We start from the raw sequence: 22291 nt of genomic DNA on the forward strand, positions 1-22291 counted from the left end.
TTAGTTTCCACCCTCACATCCAACTCGCTATAAGCCTTTTCCTCTGCCGCCTCTCTCTATTTGTATGCAAATAGCCTCCCAGTAGTTCTGTTTACTTTCTGCATTTTACTATCCGCCTTAGAATATTTTCTTGAACTTCCTCATTAAACCACAAATTTTACCTCACCACATTAGCAGCAAACATATGGACTAAATGCTTATTTCTACTTGTATAAATATTAATAAGTCCTAATGCTGGTAAATAGCAGAATAATGACCAGTATAACATAAAAGATTGTTCATACTGTGTATGAGCGTAACGCAAAATTTGTGAAAGCAAACAGCGGCCTCTAGTGGTTTATTTATTTACTACAGATACTCGTTACCAACCAGGGGTGGAGCTTCTTGGAGGATTTTCACGCTGACTCTCGCGATATTTGCTCTGCTATATACAGGCAGTTTGCCCGTCACCGGGCCTCTTTCAATCGGATCGGAGACGAGATGGTGAGCAATCCTCTTCTGCTGCTTGTACTCTGAGCATCAATCCATTTTCTATCTGATGCATCCCATCTATTTGACACGTATAAGAAACGCAGTTTGATTTTAGTGTATATTTTATGACAGTCTTGTGTAGATTTCACTATTATTTTCATCCCAAATATAGGATTTCGGTATGCGTGTTGAGCGACTCTGGGGCCAAAATGGCTGCTTTAATTAGGCCGCTCTCCACGTTTTAAAGTATTTATTTTGCCTATTATAGCCTCAGTCTCCAGTAACTTATTTTATTACAGTTTTGGATAAAATGGATTGTCTTAAAGCTAGGGTTCCTATTGTGTGGATTCGGTTTTGACAGCCGCACGCTGCGAAGTGCTAAAAGCGGTTAGCTAAGCTAGCATGTTGAATCTAGCGTGGTAAATGAGAGTCCACGCTGGTTTAGGTGGAAAATTTACCTTACAGTTGCTAGGAACCGTGTGTATAACGGACATTTATTGGATACACAAGATAATTTTTTTTTTCTTCTTCACTCTTGGCAGTCCCACCGTAAGTTTTCGGCTCCGCGACACGGATCCCTGGGCTTTCTGCCCCGCAAGAGGAGCCGTCGTCACCGCGGTAAGGTCAAGAGCTTCCCCAAGGATGACCCCAGCAAGCCCGTTCACCTGACTGCCTTCCTGGGCTACAAAGCCGGCATGACTCACATCGTCCGGGAGGTGGACAGACCTGGCTCAAGTAAGTGCAACTGGACTGTAAATTTAATACAGCAAAACCCTCAAATTTAAAAAGAAGTCATAGTTGGTGATCGGACCTTTTTCACAGCAGCAACTTTAGCTTCTGTCTGCAAGAGAAGCAAGTGTAATAAATGCATGACGATGCATCTTAACTTCATCATTGTTGCTGATGGTGGTAAAGTTAATGAAAGCTACCAATCGCCTCCTTTTTCAGTGTTCAAGTTTTGGAATTATTTCCTGAAAGTTTGACAGCCAGAGAAAAAATAAGTGACTGCCATTAATGGTAGAGTAAGCACTATTTGGCAGGTTCTGTTGAAATGTCACTGTAATAATACTTTTAACAAAGAAAATGCAGTTAATGATAGTAATGGCGTAGATGGTCATTTATATCTATGGGGAAGTGAGTATTTAATACATTTCTAGGGGAACTTGCAATATACAGATTACTTTCAAACTAAAAACCTGAGTAAGTTTATTCGACCATCATTCTCATTTTAGTTTTATTTTTTATTTTTTTGTAAAACGAGCCTAGTCTGCAGTGAAAAAGGTCTAGGGTTAGTTATGGTGTTCTGCCTGTGATGAGTCCCTCGACGGGCGGACAGAATGGGTCTATAGCCCCTTGCTGAATGTCGAGCACTGAGCGCAGTTTCTACCATGAGTAAACAAATCTAATGAGTTGAAGAAGTTACTGGTTATATCAATTATTAGTCAAAATTAATCGACGCTTTCTCTTACAGAGGTGAACAAGAAGGAAGTGGTTGAGGCAGTGACCATTGTGGAGACTCCTCCCATGATCGTGGTTGGTGTCGTGGGTTATGTCAACACACCCCGTGGTCTGCGCTCCTTCAAGACAGTCTTCGCTGAGCACATGAGTGATGAGTGCAAGCGTCGCTTCTACAAGAACTGGTGAGTCTTGGGGACAAAATGAAACTCATCCCGTTGCAATGAAAGTGCTTGAAGCAGATGTTAGTTGCTGGTGGAAATGTTAGGAACTGCATTTTCACTGAGCGAGTCTAACATCACGGTGGCCCTCTGTGGCAGCTCCGCTCAGGTGCCCCGTGCCCTGATGAGCTCCGGGCTCCTCTGGCCAGTGGAAAGTGCTTCTTAGAAACTGCGCCATGAGCTGAAATCCTCACTAGCTGATACAGCCCTTCTGTCCACACGGAGGGAGGGCATGCAGCTATGCACTGCGTTCTTCCGCTGCCCCTCATGGGGGTTATGAAGGACCTGTGCCAACCTATGTGTTGCTTCATGCTCTCAGGTACAAGTCCAAGAAGAAGGCTTTCACTAAATACTGCAAGAAATGGCAGGATGAGGAGGGCAAGAAGCAGCTGGAGAAAGACTTTGCTGCCATGAAGAAATACTGCCAGGTCATCCGTGTCATTTGCCACACACAGGTTGGTTTGTTCCCTCGATTTTCTGTTGATTTTCTTGAATGTCTGTCAGTGAAGAGACCACGGAACTCGCGTCAGGCATGGCGCCCGAAACTTATGAGGATATCTTCCATGCTGCCTTCCTTCTGAGACTACATAGCTAAAATTATGCAGTGCTCAAAAGCACACCGATATTTTCTGTCCTAACCAGGCTTTGTTCTTTGCAGATGCGTATGCTGCCCCTGAGGCAGAAGAAAGCTCATCTCATGGAGGTGCAGGTGAACGGAGGTACCATCTCTGATAAGGTGGACTGGGCCCGTGAGAAGCTGGAGCAGGCTGTGGTTGTCAACAGTGTTTTCACCCAGGACGAGATGATCGACATCATTGGTGTCACTAAGGGTCACGGATACAAGGGTAAGAAACTTGAGCCTCTTTCACAGCATCAGCTGCTGGTTGAACCTGAATTTATCGTGACGCTGACCGAATGTCTCGACTCTTAGGTGTCACCAGCCGTTGGCACACAAAGAAGCTGCCTCGCAAAACCCATCGTGGTCTACGTAAGGTGGCCTGTATCGGTGCCTGGCATCCTGCCCGTGTGGCCTTCTCCGTGGCCCGTGCTGGTCAGAAGGGTTACCACCACCGCACAGAGATCAACAAGAAGGTCTACAAGATTGGTCAGGGCTACCACCAGAAGGACGGAAAGGTGGTGAAGAACAACGCCTCCACGGAGTACGATCTGTCCAACAAGAGCATCAACCCCATGGTAGGATCTTTGACACATCTGTACTTTCTGTGTCAGCACTCCAGCCTGGAAGCTGTGATTGACCTTGTGTTTTAATTACAGGGTGGATTTGTCCATTACGGAGAAGTGAGGAATGACTTTGTCATGTTGAAGGGCTGCGTTGTGGGGACCAAGAAGAGGGTGCTGACTCTGCGCAAGGTGAGACTAAAGTGAAGCAATTAGTTGTGGTAATTGACCAGTTTCATACTGGGATGATTTTTCTTTTCTTAGACAAAGTTAGGTAAGCAACCTCCGGGATATAAAGACTCTATTCTTCTCTCTCCCTCCAGTCTCTGCTGGTGCAGACAAGCCGTCGTGCCCTGGAGAAGATCGACCTCAAGTTTATCGACACCACCTCCAAGTTCGGTCATGGTCGCTTCCAGACCGTGGAGGAAAAGAAAGTTTTCATGGTAAGACTTTGTTCTAAAATGGCTAGTTTCAGACGGGTTAAGCAGACGACAGGCCCAGGATAAGACGTGTGAGGATGATTTTGATCTGAGTCATGCAAAGCTACTCTAGAATTAATGAATAAAGTGGTGAAGCTGGAAATGAGTCCAATAAGTTCCCCTTTAAAGACTGTGACTCCTGAAAGTAAAAGCTTCGTAACACGGCAGTTCGTTTTTGAGTTGTCCTGCACTGTCCGTAACCTGGTTCAGTCTTCAGTATGAACTCTGGGTTCCATTCCAGTGCCACAGTGAGCTCCAGTGAGGCAGGGGAGCAGTGCCTCTCTGTGCTGGCTCCCTGTTCACTCTCTGGGAACACGTCTGCTTCGAGCCAACAGGAAGACCATTAAGTATTGTCACATGATTGATGGTTCTGTCTCTCTTCCACAGGGACCCCTCAAGAAAGACCGCATTGCCAAGGAAGAGACTGCTTAAAGTCCCGGACTACAAACAATGTCTCTGCTACTCTGACTGTCACCATCTTCACTGTTCTGCAGAGTTGTTCAATAAAAACAAAAGATCAAATAACAGCCTTGTCTTTTTTTAATTAACATACATTAAGCTACAAAAAGAGCTTGTATTACAAGTAGGAACTCTTTATTCAACTATGTTGCTACCTTGATGTCAACAGGTGCTGAAATTCTATTTCGAGGCCTGAAATTTGCACTTTATCAGCTGCCATGTTTGCAGCCAGACCTGGTCATTTTGGACATGAAGGAAGAGCTGACAGGGTTCAGCTAACAGGTGTTCTGTCAAAGGCTTAAGGTAAACTAAACAGGCTAAATCTCTCAGCAAGTCTCAAATAATTAAAATTCAAATGATGGTTGAGATGTGCAGGTGAATGAAGTTGGCCATGCACATTTACTAACTGGTCACTTCGAGTCTACTTGTACTGAGTTGTGCTTGCGTTTTCTATCAGAAGTGCTTTAAAATAATTGGAACAAAGAACTGAGATGGTCCTGATAAGATATCACTTACTGCAGATCCAGGATGCAAATCTCATGTTGCACCACCTCCCATTGGATTGAGATGTGACTGGAGGCCATAACAGTGCAGTGAACTCGTTTTCAGGTCCAAGAAATAATTTCTTGGAACACATACACTGATCTAAAAGCAGGCTGTGATGTTCAGTTGCTACTAAGGGCTGAAAATGCACCCAACATCATTCCACCACCAGCAGCCTGAACTGCTTATACGAGGTGTATGAGATGTCTTCTTTGAGTGCTGACATCAAAGTATATTCACCCAGATATGTTCTGGTTTTCAGACCATTCTCTGTAAACCCTGGAGATGGTTGTGCAAGAAAATCCCAGAAGATTTGCAGTTTCTAAATCAGAGCAGGAAGTCTGGCACCAACAACTGTGCCACATTCAAAGACATTTAAATCACCTTTCTTCCCCACACTTGATTTGAACTTGAGCAGGTGATCTTGACCATGTGTTTATGTCTAAATGCACCAAGTTACTACCATGTGATTGGTCAATAAAATACATTAATTAATTGCATTAATGAGCAGTTGAACCTAATAAAGTGGCCAGTGAGTGAAGGATTAAAGCAGCCCGACACAGTGATGAACAGGAAAAAGAACACTGGCATCCCCACTAATAATGTCGTGTACAAATATTCACCAAACTCAGTAGTTTGGTGGGTACAGAGAGAGTACTGCAAGGCCAACGCAGACATTAGCGTAGCCCTGGTTCCATCACTGCACAAGCTGATCACAAAAAAAAGCAGTGAGGAAAAAAAGATGTTATGATACTTATTTTATTCAACAAGATAATCTGATAATATGATTTTTGTGACACATAAATGCAATGGCAAGAAGAAAAATGATAAACTATGGTTAGAAATAAACTACACAATGATCGCTGACTTCAAGGTCACCGTCTCCATGGTGTGATGACGCTGAATGTCCCTGAAAACTTTTTTAGTGTCATTGTCTTGTTATGAAACTCCTTCTCTGGCACAGCTTTGGAATAGCTTCACAATTCACAGGTGAAGTATTTACTTCCACACCTCGTGTTGTGGAACAAAACGTGAACATTTCTAAAGCTTGTGTTAGGAATAGACCTTATTCAAAGCAAAGCAAACAAAAAAAACCTCTTAACTTCAAGGTGAAGAAGCCTGAAAGTGCAAAAAATCTCATAAAGCAGAATGAAAATGAACAGAGTATACATGATTACACTGCAGGGAATGAGTGAATACACATACAGTGAGTTACGTACAGTTTAATGTGCCCACTGAGCTTCTTAAGTGCGTCCCGTCTCTGCAGCTGAAAAGGTCGGCGTCAGCTGTGATGAGAGCAGCCACCTATGCAGAACTGATGGATGGAAAGACAGAGTTTCGCTAACATGGCATGTTTTAACAGGCTATATGTGTCCTTGAGCTGTAATGCTTGCATTCAGCTGACATCAGAACTTGAGCAGTCGCTGTACGGTAATTAAGCCCCAGCATCATCCAGTCCGACTCATCACTGCCAAAAAACGGAAAAAACCTCTTCAGCAGGTAATGAGGAAGACCCTGAGAGGGTTCTACAGGCCAATTAGACGTAAAACGCCTCTCTGAGACATCCCTGCATAATATTAAGCACTTTTAGCAAAAATGTGGATCTACTGTGAAGACTTTCAAGGTCCCTCCCACGTCCTATTAACCTGAACGCCCAAAGAGTTGACGTACAATCGTTCTGTGTTCAGCCGCATTTCAAGAATTCGACATTTTCTCTACCAAAGCAGTTCCACATCCTCCAAAGGACACTTGTGATGAAGTGTTTCTGATGTAGATGTAGAAGCAGCAGGAGGAGGAAGCCTGGTGAAGCCCCGTGTCACTGTGGCCAGAGGACAATCATGGAGATGGGCCCGCTCTTACATAATCACCTCCAGGGGCTCTGACCTCTGCCCTGCTGCAGCACAAGCAGAGCTGCAGATCAAAGCAGTGGCGGAGCTCGGCTTTACGTAACCCCGCCCCCCCCCCACAGCCTCCCCGTTAAATGTGACGCTGAAAGGGCCAGAATTATAATGCCGTTAATTGCTCCCTGTATCCCATTCAGATGAGTCCAGGTGTCCCAGCAGGCACTAACTTTATGACCCCGTGCATCTGCTCAAACAGCATCTCTGTGCACTTTTCATAACGCCCTCCCTGCACCATTTCACTCTATTAGTCCAGTCCTACATCATCGCAAACGAGCTCTCTTTAGAGCTGAGGATGAAGAAAGCAGGTAGGAAAGGATTTAGAAAGCAGACCCTCCTACAGACGAACAACACACCAGACTGAAAGAAATAAACATATTTGTCGTACTTGCAGTTGTTTGTGGTCAGGTCGCATTATGGACGTTGCTTTTGTGCCGTGTTTGTTAGTTTGTGCTTGTTCTTCTTCTCTCTTACTTTATGTCTCAGTTGTCTTGCAAAGTTTTATGGTTATGATTAGGTCCTTTGCAAAAAAAGGTATATTTTCCTTATAATTTGGGATCAGTTTTTGGTTACTTTGCACCACTTTCTCATTTTGTTTCCACGTTCTGTCATATTGTTATTCTGTTTCACTTTTTACTTGCTGTTGGAATCAGTTGGCCTCTGTTTTGCATCTCTGTGGTGATTTTTTTTTGCCTATTTGTTATAACTGTTTGTGTTTTGTGGTAATTTTTGTATCTCTTCTTAGTCATTTTGCATCAAGCTGGGTTTATTTTCTATCTGTGCGGTCTTTGATTGCTTTGTATCCTTTAATGGTAATTATACATCTGTGCCTGTTTGTGTCTCAGTAATTTTATGCTATTTCATTGTCATTTTATTGCCTATGTGGACACTCTGTATCAATGTTTTAGCAATTGTGTGTATTTTGTGTCTTTTACATTAATTCTGCATACATTATTATCATAAAAAATCTGGTTATTTTGTATCAATTTCTGTTTCTTTTTCCTCTGTTTGTTGTTTTTGCTTTTTTGTTGTTGTTGTTGTTGTTGGTTTTTTGTATCTGTATAATCATCTTTTTGTGCTTATGTTTGTTTGTTGTGGCTGTTTTTGTTGATTATCTTCCCATAAAAAGTTATTACCTTCTGGTTTAGTCTTCCATCACCTGAAACGAGCTTGCATCAGAGCTGGGGATGAATGAAGCCAGTGCTGTTTGTGGCTCTTTTATGTGAGTCTTTGTGTGTATGCATGTGTGCGTGAGCTACCATGCAGTGGAACCTCCAGTCCAGTCTTGTGGTAGCAGCTGTTCTTAGTGGGACAGCAGCCAGGTAACCAGGGTGCACGCTGGGACAGCGGAGAGGAGGGCCAAGCATTTGATTTATGTGAGTGTGTGAGAGTGTGCGCAGTTGCTTGCACATATAAGTAGGTGTGTGCAACTGTGTGTTGTTGTGCCTGCTGGCATCATCAACGTCCGGCTGGCAGAGAGTCAGAGGCAGGCCGTCCTGCAGCGTCGGGGAAATGGCTGGGTGGCGCCGTGGCGTGGCGTCTGACAGGAGGACAGACTGTCGGAGGGGACGACCACACACTCAGGACCATTATTACACACGGAGGAGGCCACAGGCAACAACTGGTCCAACAGTGACTCTCACACTGCTTTACCCCTCTAAGACCCCTTTTTCAACAGATACATGATCAACAGTTTTTTGTATTTATTAATCTCGTGAAAGCCTTTAAAAACTGTTACGTTCGTCCTTTTCTTACTCTCAGCTCCTACACAAATATTTTTTGCCAACTTTGGAAAATCTTAAACATCTTAATCAGGGCTTTCTGCATTTGTTTTGCTGTATCTGCATACAGATGAAAGGTAGAAGGGCTCTTCAAGGAAAAGGCGATGCGTCTCACTTCAGTGATCAGGATTTTGTAATGTGTGAAAGCTAACCTGATGGACGCCATGTAGATTGTTTCATCAGTAATGATCAAATCTAAATAAAGCCATGAAGCACTTTTACAAAACAAATTCTCTCTACCAAACTCTACTTTTGACTATTAATGTTTAAACTTCTAAAGAATTATCACCAAAATGACCAAACATTTAAAATTTCCAGTTTTTGCTTTTATACTTTTATGTTTTTTATCTCTCCATTATAAAGTTATGGAGAGCCTTTTCCAATGTTTTTTAACCTCCAATCAAAAATACAACACAAATAAAAAGAGTATTTTGTAGCAGCGTGTTCCTTGGCTGTGTAGCTTTCACAGGGCCTAAGGATGTGTTTTTGTGGCTCCTCTCCTGGCTAAATTTCCAACATGAAGGTTAGAAAATGTATTTGGCATGTGACAAACAGCAGTAATGTCACAGTGTGTGGAGATAAAGGGTGAGGACCAAGCTGTCGGTTGCAGGAGGACATCCTGAACTCCAAAGCCCAGATATACTGTATATTCACTAAGAACCCTAAACCCCAACTCCTAGTTATTTCTGACACAGAATCAGTCAGGACCTCATCTTTTCCATTTCTTGTGTGGTAAAACTTACATTAAAATGCACATGCATGGATGTAGCACAGATGTGATAAAGCAGTTATTTCAATTTTGACACAGTATCGATAAATCATTCTGCATTATCGTCAGCAGTGTTGGTCAAGTTACTTGAAAAAAGTAATCAGTAACTAATTACTGATTACTTCCCCAAAAAAGCAATCCCGTTACTTTACTGATTACTTATTTTCAAAAGTAATTAATTACTTAGTTACCTTTTAAAAACACAATTTACAACCTGAATAGGTGATAAAGTGATAGATCTTTCAGCCCAATTCTACTTTTTCTGCATCATCCATCATACAAAATGTAATCAAATGGAAAAGTCTCTTTTTAAAACTTGTTTTATTAGTTTTAATCTTTTAACTTCATGCATCAAGCAAAAATTTAATTATATGCAACATTCACTGACTGGAAGAATTTTTTGTGTGTGTTTACACTCACTCTTTCAAATAGATGCAAGTGAAACACAGCAGGAAATAAATAACATCAAAGACTAGCGGTCCTGTTGCTCTATTTTCACCTGTAAAGCAGGAGTGGGGTAGGCGGAGGTTTACCCTGGTGCAGGTGTGCCGCAGCTGTCAGCGGAAGAATCCGCGAGTTTCTCTGTGAGTTTCCCATTACGTCATAGCGCACTCCGCGCTTGCTTGGAAGTTTAGGGTTTTTTTTCGCTGTAAAAAGAAGTTTTCTTCCCACGCACAATGGACACTAATGTTTTTGTCACTTTTTATGGAATCAAACTCAAAGTAAGGTCAGTACTTCCACGCTTTAAACGCTGCACGCTCATACTCTCTCCCGCACTAGATATATTATCCACTGTTGATCTGCACACAGCTGTTGTCATGAATGTAGCACTTGTTTACGTCACTGTCATGAGACGTTCTCGGAAAAAAATCACAGTTTTAGTAACGCAGTGTTCCTACGGGAAAGTAACGGTATTTACGTTTTTGCAATAGTGATCCCTTACTTTACTCGTTACTTGAAAAAAGTAATCGGATTACTAACACGTTACTGCCCATCAGTATGCGATTATCCTGATGCTCTCAATCACATTTTACACTTCATTGTGTTATGAACATCTGAACCATCACACAGCAACAGGCAGGACATGAGTCACACTACAAAATTCATCTGCCATCAGAAACCAAAAAAGAAAAACAGTTAAGAAATGGATCACATCATTATGCACAAATGTCCGCAGTTCATTTGTGCTCGTTGTTTTTTTTTTATACTCAAAAGGTCCTCATGAGTCACATATGTGGGACGGCCTCTCCAGAAAGTGGAGCAACTTGTTATTCATTCATAACCAAAGACCCAGTTCCTCAAAAGCATAAGAAGGTAATGGTTGACACAACAAACAGGCAAAACTTTCAAATTATTTATTTCACAGTCTGGTAGAATTTCCATTTTTCCCAGTGCGTTCCAAACCTTGCAGTCTCAAGTTTCAGGGAGAAGGTCAGTTACTCCATTTCACAGATTAACTAGTAATTAACTAGTATTAACTAGAGTGTTTTTGTGTATCTGAAGCCTTCTTAGTTGAAGGCTATAAGTGGCTGTCTTGTTGTTGTTTTTTTAAATTCAGTCAGTTCATGCTCCAAATAAATAAGACTAAAATCAAAATAAACCTGTAACTGATTATTGATCATCTTCAGTACCCCATCCAACCAGCTAGAAGAAACCACAGGACAATCCCAATGAAATCAAAGACATCCCCACACATTGTTTATCAGTGACAATGTTCAGTTACTTTATTATTTGAGTTATGAAAAACCTTAAAGTATTTTTTTTTCAGTATCATTCCCTCCTTGATGTGGCCGATTGTATCTTAGCATCTTTCTCCTACCTTAACATACAATGTGGAGGGACCTCTAATTTGTAAGGTTATAGGATATTAGACAATATGTCTTTACTTTTCCAGTATTTATTCCTCCAGTCAGTTGAACTGGTATGCAGATGTCAGACAAGTGTGCTGCTACAGTGTTACAGTTTAACTGTGAGCTTCGTCACAGCTGTTGGGACTTTTATTTTACTGTTATGAAGTTTATTTTACAGTATTTTTGGGGGGTCCTTCAGCCTAAATTCAAAGTGCGGAAAAAAGGCATAAACAAGCAGAGAGCATTTTCTCTTCTTCCTCCGAGGCATCAAATGATGTAGACATTTTTGGCTTTTTTGACGCTTAAAACTCTTCAACCATATCGCGTTCAGCGTTGATTAGGACCATAAGGCCTCACAGACAAGTCAGTGGTCTTCTTTTGTCTGTGTCTCTGTAGAGGACAATGAATCTGAGTGCTTCTCTGGGGCCTGCCAGACTGCAGCTCCTGCACCCCTGCACTGTGGCATCAGTATTCCAGGCCCGTTCATGGACACGGCGTTCCCTGAGCTGATGGAGCAGGCAGCAGCTCTGCACTCCTTCTCCCATTGTACCACCAGAGGGCAGAGCACAACACTGCATTTTCTTCACGCGTCCCAGAGCACTTTGTGTGCTGTAGCCTACTTAGTTTCTTCCTCTTTATACCCCCCTCTTTAAAAAAAAAAAAGTCCTCTATTCAAAGTTGGATCTAAAAGCGTTAGATGGTTAGTGAGACAGCAGTGACACAGCCTAGACTGCTCTTTGGTCCATATGATGAAGCTTCTTGCTGCTTGTACGTATCAGCAGTGGGGGTGATGTGAATGTGTCATTTCAGACTATGTTTGCTCCACTGATTTTTTTTTCTTTTCAGCTGGTTGCTTAAAGCTCTCCATTGCTATTCAACTCTACATGACCCAAAAATAACCCGAGGTGAGCGCTGTCAGCAACTCCTCCATGGTCAGCACAACAAACAACACACACATGTACCCGCGCACATGCTTGCTCGTGCAGATCCACTGTTTGCATGAAATGGGAAAAAAATACAAACATTCCCATGCATGGATATCTGCACACACATTTAATTCTCAGAGAGTAAATGTGGGACTTCTACTGTGAGCTTCTCAGCAGTATAACGTTGGCGGCATCTTGGGAGGAACAGCTCCAGTGGGAGCTTGTTCCTCAGGTCCAGAATATTGTCCAGTAAAGTCACACAAAGGTCACCAGTGGGTTTGATGGTTAGGTAACCTTGCAACTTGCCAGAGACATAGAGCCAAGCTCTGGCAAAAAGACAAAACCAGTGTGTTCGATGTTAATATTGCCAACCCAGTCAGGGTGAGGCCTCTTCACCTCCTCCGGAGTCCCTCCCTCCACGTCTTTGATCGTGCAGCTCTGCAGAGACACTTTGATCGCCACAGCAGGAACAAAAGAAAGAGAGGGAGGGGAGAAGAGGAAGCTTAGGGGAAAATGAAGGAGAGCAGAGGGTTAAATGCAGGGGAGCCTGGTGAAATCTGAGGACCTTTCACTGACTTTCAGGATTATTTATTTGCTTTCGTAGACTCAGACTGTACTCTCTGTCTTAATTGTTAAAGCATGGACAAACTTTAGTGATGATTTAGTGCATCTGCAGGGTGAAGCTGTCATTAGTTTTGGTGCTAGAGCGCTCAATACAGGCCCTCTGCTATACAAAGAAAACAAAACTGAGTACTCATCTAGTTACTCTCTGTATGAAACTGAAGAAAAGAGGAGGATGTTTTAACAAATATGTAAACATTGAAAGTCTTCCCAATTGTTCTACTTTACAGTTGTCATTCAGCAAGTGGAAAACTGCACTTCCTCTAATAGTCAACTGTTGTCCAGGGGCCAGAACAGGCGACACTGAGGGAAATTTAAAACTGCTGGCTAAGGGTAAACATAAATTCCATAAAATTATAATTCACGTTGGCAGTAATGACAGCCAGTTACGTCAGTTGTAGGAAACTAAAATTAATACTGAGTCGTTGTGTAACTTTACCAAAACAATGTCAGACTCTTTTCTCTGGTTCCCTCCCCAGTTGTACCAGCAGTGACTTGTTTAGCTTGTTAATCAACTAAAGACCCAGACAGAGTTTTAATTCATTTGAAAGCCCAATGCTTAGCTTTGACCACCCTAGCCAGAAAACTCTCCCCCCCCCCCAAAAAAAGTTTTATTTGTTGTTGTTCTATTGTCCACCTGGGTGTTACTCAGAGCTTCTTCCTGAATCTCAGGATTGTTTTTTTAAAATAAAATAATTATTGTGGGTGACTTTAACATCCGTGTAGATGCTAAAAACGACAGCCTCAACACGGGATTTAATTTATTATTAGACTCAAGTGGCTTCTTTCAAGATGTAAAAGAACCCGCCCACCACTTTAATCACACTCTACAGCTTGTTCTGACCAATAGCATAGAAACTGAACATTTAACAGTATTTGCTGAAAACCCTTTTTTGTCTGATCATTTCCTAATAAAATTTAAATTTACAATAATGGATTACACAGCATTGAAATGGATTTCTTCACAGTAGATGTCTTTCTGAAAGTGATGTAACTAAGTTTAACAATATAATTCACCCGCTGTTATCATCTTCACCACCAACACAGAGCAGAACTGCTACTCCTACAGATGTGAATATCTTGTTAAGATCTTTACTTCTTCACTGCGTACAACTTTAGATACTGTAGCATTCGATACTAATAACACATTTTATTGCAGCATTTAGAGTATGCGGTAGGTATTAAAGGTATTGCGCTGCAGTGGTTTGAATCATATCTTTGTAACAGACTCCAGTTTGTTCATGTAAATGGAGAGTCCTCTTCAAACACAAAGGTTAATTATGGAGTTCCACAGGGTTCAGTGCTAGGACCAATTCTGTTTACATTATACATGCTTCCCTTAGGCACTATAATTAGAAGGCATAGCTTACATTTCCACTGCTATGCAGATGACACCCAGCTCTATCTATCAATGGAGCCAGATAACACACACCAATTAGTTAAACTGCAGGAATGCTTTAAAGACATAAAGACCTGAATGACATCTAATGTTCTGCTTCTAAATTCAGATAAAACTGAAGTTATTGTACTAAAAAAAAATCTTAGAAATGCAGGGTCTAGCCAGATGTTTCCTCTTTACACTGGCCTCTAGTAACACTGTGAGGAATCTTGAAGTCATTTTTGATCAGGATATGTCCTCCAATGCGTATTTATTAAATATGTAGAACTACACAATATGTCCAAAACAACCTTCAGTTAATCCAAAATGCTGCAGCAAGAGTACTTACAGGGACTAGAAATAGAGAGCAGATTTCTCCTATATTGATTTCTTTTCGTTGGGCCTGTAAAATCCAGAATTGAGCCTGGTTCTACTGGAGGTTTCTTCCTGTTAAAAGTGAGTTTTTCCTTTCCACTGTCACCAAAGCACTGGCACATAGGGAGTCATATGATTGTTGGGATTTTCTTTGTATCATTGTATGGTCTTAACCTTACAATATACAGCGCCTTGAGGCAACTGTTGTTGAGATTATGGCGCTATATGAATAAAATTGCCTCTGTGGGCCCACAGCGTGTAGCTGTAGGTGAACTGTGGAGCTATGTGGATGAGGCAAAGTTATGTTTATCCTACATGGACTCTGGGAATTCTTGCTTCTATATGGGTTTTCTATGGGCAAGGGCACTGTTGTCCATGTTAACATGATAGCATCACACAGCTGCTACAGATCCGTGAGCTACAGAGGATGTGAATCTCCTGTTGCACCACATCCTGACGGTGCTCAGTTGGACTGAGATCTGGTGAATGTGGACTTTTCCACTTGGCGTAGTCTTCTGCTGCTTCAAGACCGTTTTATGCATTCAGAAATGCTCTTCTGCATACTTTAGTTGTAACGAGTGGTTATTTGAGTTCCTGTCAGCTTAAAGCAGTTGGACCATTTTTCTCTGACAAAACTCCTCCGGCGTGTCTACTAACCATGCCATGAACATCATCCTGTTATCTTTCTCACTTGTGATTGATTATTATTTGCTTTAACAAGTAGCTGAAGAAGTTTACCTAATAACGTGGCCAATGAGTGTTAACAGTCTTTGGTTTCCAACCGCAATTTATGTATTAGAACTAGCAGGGACTGCCAGCATTTGTGTAAAATAAGACTGAAACCAAGAGCGAAGCCTGAGGACATCTTTCCTTTATAACAATGATTTAAAGGGTGACAACTTAAACTCTCTCCAAATTAGAAATAAGGGCTGAACTTGTCCTTGCCCTTCCAATCTGCCATGCCACAGTTGATGTATTGTTTCACGGACATTTATGGCCCTGTGTCTGCCTACTGTCTGGCAGGTCCAAATCACTGCATAGCGTGACAAGCCAAGACACTGATTTGGAAAAAGTTATGAGAGAGAAGTCAGAGAAGACAGCACGACAAAATGAAGATGATATACTCGGGCAAAGCTGAGAGGGGAAAGTAAAAAAAAGACTTATTCATTCCTAAAACATATTAAAAATGTGACATTCAGACAGCTGCACCGAGGCCAGGTGCTGCTTTGTGAGGAAGCTGTACCTCCTCCCCAGGACGCGCACGCGTGCACACACACACACACACACACACACACACACACACACACACACACACACACACACACACACACACACACACACACACACACACACACACACACACACACACTTACTTTCTCTTTAATGTAATCCAGGCTTGTAAAATGGCTTCTGCTTATGAATTCTGAATAAAGGAGGCTATACATAAAGAAGCCCTATTCATTTAGACTGCTACGTTGACATATTTCCCCCTCAAATTTATGGGGAGCAGCTCGTGTCCATGAACTCAGATAATGGCTTATTAGGATCTCAGCACATTTTTAAAGAGAAACTTTTCTCTGCCCTCTTATTTGATGAATCTGAAAGTGTCCAGAGCTTAGAGGATATCTAAGAGCATAATTTCACAGAGAAGTCAGCGAATCCTTTGATTTATATTTATTTCAGTGGTTTGACTTGTCTCTGCACAAGAAAACACATGCTGAAGAACAATCTGCCTTTTGTCTCACAAATAGATTTGCTTTGTACACCTGCTTCAACAGCGTACAGTTAGCACTTCACACGCTTATACACACTTGCAGCAGTGTTTTAGGCTCTGAAAGCAATGCTTTTAGGCTGGTGGTGTAGAAAGGTTTTGGATGTTCTTTTTGCAGGCAAACCTCCGGTAGAACTGTGTTATTGCAAACCCGTGTTTCTTTCTTGGGGATGCCTCAATGCAGAAAGATGCTGCTGCTGTTTGCGTCGAACATGCTGGCTTCTCTGTGGCTTTTTAGAAAGAAAGGAACAAATGTGCTCACTACTGTATAAAAAAGCTGTGTTTGTAAAGCACAAGAGATAAAACTCCCAGACAGCCTGTTTTGTAAATTTATGGTTCGAGCTACTTTTTGTTAAACAGAGATATTGCCATGCTTTAAACGCGGTAAAGTCAGACATTTGATGGCCGATGGTGATATTTTTTGGATTGCGGCTCCCGGTGGTCGATTACAGCGTGTTATCACAATTTTACAACAGCAGGCTGAGGCCCTGATTTTAGCAGAGCACACAAGGTTTTATGTCTGACAGCTCAGCTTTTATTTTTATGGGTGTATGAAGGCTGATGCCAATATTTTTTAGAAGGAAGATGCCAAATAGCAAATATTTTGTATAGATATTCAGTGTCTGAAAAATAGCCCTCTATCAAACTCCTGGCATTTCATTATTCCATATACTATATAAGGTTAACACCAAAATGGTTCTGTAAAGAAAAGATGGAAAAAATGTCTGTATACCGAGTTAAAACATTTATTTCTGTCCAATGTTGCAATATTTATTTATTTATTTTTTACCAAAATCTTGTATTGATGCTAGATTTTCAATATTCTCATTGGACTTACGGTCTACACTCTGTGGTGGCCAATCCTTGTGTGAAAAATGATGCCCCATGCTCCCTGAACCACACGGTCTCAATTTGAGCCTGATGAATCCTGGCATTGCCATCTTAGAATACGCCTGTGCCGTCAGGGAAGAAAAAAAATCGATTGATGGAAAAGCCTGGTCATTCAGTATATCTAGGTGGTCAGGTGACCTAATTTTCTGGCCACATAACGCTGCTGAAGCGAGACCTGATCAGCTGAAGAAACCTGAGATTAGCGTATGGTAGAAAGGAGTCATGATTGAGAAGTGTTAAATATCCTGTTGCCATCCTAAGCACATTAATCACTCCAGAAATTATCCAGTTACCTATTTAATCCGAGTGACTTTTGTCGTAAGCAGTGTGTGCTTAAAGAGGACTGAATTTCGTCACCAGTGTATCTGATGGCTAACAGTAAACAGAAACAGTTTATAGTTTGTTCAGTGTACCTTCCAACATGCAGAAAAATATAATCTTTCTCTGACAGCTCAAGCTTCAGACCACAAGTTTGACAGGATTTCTGATCCTGGACCTGTTTGTGTCTTTGGCTATAGGCAGATGTGAGATCTTGTAAATGCTGATTGGTTTAAAAAATGGATTTCAACCCTTTACTACAAAGGCCTTCTTTTTACAGCCTTGCGTGTTGAAAAGGCGTAGCCTACATTAGAGAGGAACCTTTTTCCCCATAATTTCACAATATTTTTCACATTTCACCTAATCTTGTTTTGTAATTATAGCATCTGCATCTATTGTAGTTTTCCTCTTTCCTTGTGAAATACTGGATTACCCAAACTCTTAAATAAGTAAACCTTCAAATAAAAAAAAATATGAGAAAATAACTATGTGGATGTTACTCACCTCTGCGCTTGTCCTCCCCTATTTGACATTTTTCTTGGAAGCATTTTACTACAGAGACTTCAGTCCACCACAGTAATAAATAATAATAATAAATCTGATACATTCCAGTTTCTTCCAATAAATCAGGACTCTTCAAAAGTCCCTAAAAGTTAGTCAGAGTTAGAGTTCACCAGGGTTCTGCACAAGGACTGATTCCTCTTTTGTTATATATATTAAAGTTTTAGCTGATATTATTGAAAAAACAAACAAACAAAAGAAAACAAAAACCACTGCATACATTAAATGTGCACTTGTAGTACTCTACGAAGCCAGACAACACAAATAAATTAGTTAAACTATTCTAAATACTGACAAAACTGAAATTATTATATGCTGTCCTAAAAATCTCTGAATCACAACGTCTAATCAGTATTAGACCTTGGGCTCCAATAACACAGTGAGCAACCACAGAGTGATTATATGCCTCTTTTCTTAAATATTGGCTTCCTGTAAATCCAGATCCAAGATCTTTCTCCCCAAAAAGACTGCAGACTTGAAGTTCGTAGAGTCAAAGGAGCTTGCAAAGAAAAGCGCCTGGACTTCTTTAAGTTGCTTGAAGACATTTCACCTCTCATCCGAGAAGCTTCTTCAGTTCTAAGGTCAAATGGTGGGGAGTCCCAGATTTAAACCTAGTGGGAGTATCCCCCCACAGAGGGACAAAAGGACCCCCTGACAAGACTCAGCTGTCCATCTGCATCTAAAGGATAAAGGTCATTCTTTCGAGGATGCCAATGTTCACATTTTGGACCGAGAGGACAGATGGTTTGAAAGAGGAGTGAAAGAAGCATCTATGTCCACTGTGAGCGACCATCTTTGAACAGAGGCGGTGGTTTACGACACCAACTGTCTGCCATCTATAATCCAGTTTTGAGTTCCCTCCCCAGACGCCTTAATGCCCACTCACATCCTGGACCATCTGACCTCAGGAAATCACATAATAAGGTGGGAACAGGTTTAGCAATGAACTCACCCGAAACTCTGGCTGATTGGGACCCACACCCAGTTTCACACCTTGGCTCAGGCGATTAGAGGATCATCAGGGGGTCCTTTTGTCCCTCTGTGGGGGGATACTCCCACTAGGTTTAAATCTGGGACTCCCCACCATTTGACCTTAGAACTGAAGAAGCTTCTCAGATGAGAGGTGAAACGTCTTCAAGCAACTTGAAGAAGTCCAGACGCTTTTATTTGCAAGCTCCTTTGACTACGATGACCGGATGACTGAGAACCTTCACAGATGTAGTTCGTAGAGTTTCTAGTGGGAGGCGGGGCCTTTAGTTACCAGGCTCCTGCCATGGTGCACCAGCTAGAACAGCGGTAGGTCATCTACTTTTAAGATTATGCTTAGAACCCTGAATCAGCCTTTAGTTATGCTGCTATAGGCTCGAGCTGCTGGGGAGACTTCGCATGATGCACTCAGCATTTCTTCTCTGCTTCCCATTTATTCACGTGCCATTACATCATGTCTTTAACTTTTGTTAATCACATGGCATGTCACACATCTCGGCTTCTGCTTCTGCAGGTGGTCACTTCCTGTTAAAAGTGAGTTCTTACTCCTCACAGTTGCCAAGCTCTGCTTGTTGGGAATTGTTATTGTTTTCTCTGTAATATCATGGGGTCTAGCTCATGTTATCAAGCACTTTGAGACATGTGTTTTCCTGAACTTATCTATTTTAGATGAAAGGTTAAAAAGTCACATTCACAATGAAGTCAAAACATTATAAATGCTAAAAACCACAGCTCTGTTTGACAAATACTTTCCTTTCAAGCCTGATTCTGTTTGTATTTCTTTTCTTCTCTAATAAGGACCAACATTTCAGATATCAAAATGTGACAGACAGACAAGTGCGACAAACAAGAAGGTGTTGTAGAGACACGCAGTGAAACGTGATGATTTGTTCCCCCTAGGGTTCGTATTTTATTCATCAGGACTTGATGCATCCAAGTATAGGATCATTCGGTTTTGGCACCTTTAAAGATTTCATTTTCAATTTGAACAACACATTAAAAATCAAACGAAACAAAGAAATGACTAAGGCTGTGTGAGTTTTAAAAATAAAATACATACATACATACATATATTTATATATTTATAAAGAAATCGACCAAACCATTTAAAAAAGCAGTTTTGTTCCATGTAGATTGTTTGGTTCGTCTCACAAAAGCAGTAATGAACTAAATAAATAAATAAAAAACATAAGAAAAATACACATGAAAACATTAATACTTTAGCGCCTTGGCTTTTTCCCCCCCCTTTATAATTATTAACCTTTAAAACTTAAGTTTCTCAAGAGCAGATTTGCTGTAATTTTATAGCATGCATTTAATTTCTGAAATTGTGAGTCACTTAGCTTCTCTTGTACTATTTCATATTTAACTTGTTTTTATTTTTGTGTTTGGCGTCCTCTTCTTTTCCTTGCCCTCTGCTCCTTCCTTTCTTATTTAGCAGAAGTCGTGTTTGGAGTCTTCGCTTTGTGTGACCTTTAACCCCCTTTTGTTGGCTCTTTCTGTTAAAGGGTTTCGACTCCCGCGTTACGACCCCCCCCATATAAAAAAAGAAAGTGAACAGGGACCGAGAAAAAGACGAGAAGGTTCTATTAAAAGATATTATTCTACTGTCTGCGTCTGCCTGTGGTGGCTGCTGTACTGCTGCTACCTGAAGGACCATCTCTTGTTCTCGACCTTCGAATGAAAGGATACTAAAAGAGTCTTTTCTCATATTACCAACAGCACTTGGTTTAGTTAACTCGATTTTTTTGTGTATGTGTGTGTGTTTTTTCTCTTTTTTTGCTTCGGTAAAGTCTGTATCTCTTGATTATTAACGTAATAATTTATTTATAAAAGTAATACATATATATATGTATATATAGTACCTTTGTTAGAGATTACAGATTGGGGTAATTCTTACTGAATCCCAAGCTGTAACAATTCACAGTTTTAATGCAAAAAAAAAAAAAAGAACAAATCAGTCAGTAAATAAAAGAGGTGGCAGGCTGGCTGAGGGGGGAGCTTGACCTGTTGCTCCAACCAAACTTGTGGGGCAATACTGTCAAACCAAAGGGCAATGAAATGATGAAACCAATTCTTTGTCTCATAAATGCCCACCCCTCCCACCCTCCCTGTCAGCGCACCAAACCTCACAAACAACCCCTGCTCAAAAATACCTGACAGAGCTCACTTCCTTGGGACATCCTGTCCCACTCTCAGTCCTCTGCCATTCAATCCAGGAACACAGCAGACTTGTTGAAACTCTCTCAACAATGGTAATGGAAAAGTCATGCAGCTGAACAAAAAGAACAAATGTCTATAAACATGGAAATCCATCTTCTCCTGGGGCGTTCTCCACCCACAGGGGTTTCCGTGTCTCCTGGTCTCCGCCGTGCTGGCCTGGCCTGTGTCGACTCTCTCATACAGGCGTGGTGCGGCGGTTCGCTGTGTTGGTGTGGCTCGAGTCTTTCAAGTCCTTCTGGATGCAGTTGTGGACTTGCAGGAAGTTGTGGTCCCTCTCCGAGTTGTAGGTGGCGGTCGGTGTGCCGGAGGATTTGAGGGTGTCCCGGGGAAGCGTGTACATGGAGATCTCCGTGGATGGCAGCGCGCTGAAGCCCTTGAGGCCCACCGGCGAGGCGTCGCGAGAATGTGACGGGTCTGTGGAGCGGGAGGAGGAGCGCGAGCGGCGTCTGTAGCGGTAGCGGTAGCTGGGGATCCGTGTTATGGCCGAGCCTTGGAGGTAGTCGGCCGCGCGCGCCCCTATTCGCAGCTGTCGATGGCGGTCGATGAACATGTGCACGGCCAAGACGCCCACCATCTCAGCCATGATGAAGGAGAGGGCACCGAAGTAGAAAGACCAGCCGTAAGAGTAGCTGTTCTTCTTCGAGTCACTTTTTGAAGGGTCTCCTGCGTTGGCTGATATGTACACAATGATCCCGATGATGTTGCTCAGGCCTGATGTGTTGGGAGATGTAAGATGGGCACAAAATAAGGGAAGAATTGTCGATTTATTGGGAGAAAAAGATAGAGGAAAAAAGACAAAGAGAAAACAAGACACAAAGTATCAGTCAAGATGAACTCAAGCCTTTAATCCTGGTAACTTACCATTCAGGCTCACACCAAATATGTTTAGAGTGCTGATTCAGGCACTGTACACAGTCTGCTAATCCTGTCCAACTCCTCATCCAACACGGCTGATGTTACAGTCTTAATCTTTGCCCTTTCTGTGGCAAAAAAGGACATTTATGTCTTGTCTAGATTGAAATAAAGCATATATTCTGTGTCTGAACATATATCCAAATATATGATCTCTTTATATATATTTACGTCTCCATCTATATATCTTACTTTGCCTTTTTAGTTTAGTCACACACAC

The 22291-nt window shown here is 41.7% G+C and overlaps 2 protein-coding genes and 2 non-coding genes across 4 annotated transcripts in view; 3 read left to right on the top strand and 1 right to left on the bottom strand.

Annotated features, from left to right (window-relative positions):
• Positions 1–381: 381 nt before the first annotated feature.
• Positions 382–4330, top strand: rpl3 (ribosomal protein L3). The gene is made up of 9 exons (XM_085155778.1): positions 382–483; positions 1014–1206; positions 1943–2111; positions 2467–2602; positions 2806–2992; positions 3079–3341; positions 3423–3518; positions 3650–3769; positions 4193–4330. Exons 1-9 carry the CDS (start codon positions 481–483, stop codon positions 4235–4237), a joined length of 1212 nt encoding a protein of 403 aa, XP_085011904.1. The 5' UTR covers positions 382–480; the 3' UTR covers positions 4238–4330.
• LOC146519591 (small nucleolar RNA U83B) lies at positions 2643–2734 on the top strand. Its single transcript, XR_014873949.1, has one exon. It is a non-coding gene; the product is annotated as a small nucleolar RNA U83B (small nucleolar RNA).
• LOC146519592 (small nucleolar RNA SNORA54) lies at positions 3991–4123 on the top strand. The gene has a single exon (XR_014873954.1). It is a non-coding gene; the product is annotated as a small nucleolar RNA SNORA54 (small nucleolar RNA).
• Positions 4331–17413: 13083 nt separating the features above from the next.
• Positions 17414–22291, bottom strand: part of cacng2a (calcium channel, voltage-dependent, gamma subunit 2a) — an 87557-nt gene continuing 82679 nt past the window's right edge. Inside the window, exon 4 of the mRNA XM_085155783.1 lies at positions 17414–21870. Within this exon, the coding sequence (XP_085011909.1) occupies positions 21335–21870 (536 nt within the window). The 3' untranslated portion in view covers positions 17414–21334. The remainder of the gene's footprint in view (positions 21871–22291) is intronic.

Source organism: Neolamprologus multifasciatus, chromosome 4 (genome assembly GCF_963576455.1).
Source record: "Neolamprologus multifasciatus chromosome 4, fNeoMul1.2, whole genome shotgun sequence".
NCBI classification, from domain to species: Eukaryota; Metazoa; Chordata; class Actinopteri; order Cichliformes; family Cichlidae; genus Neolamprologus; species Neolamprologus multifasciatus.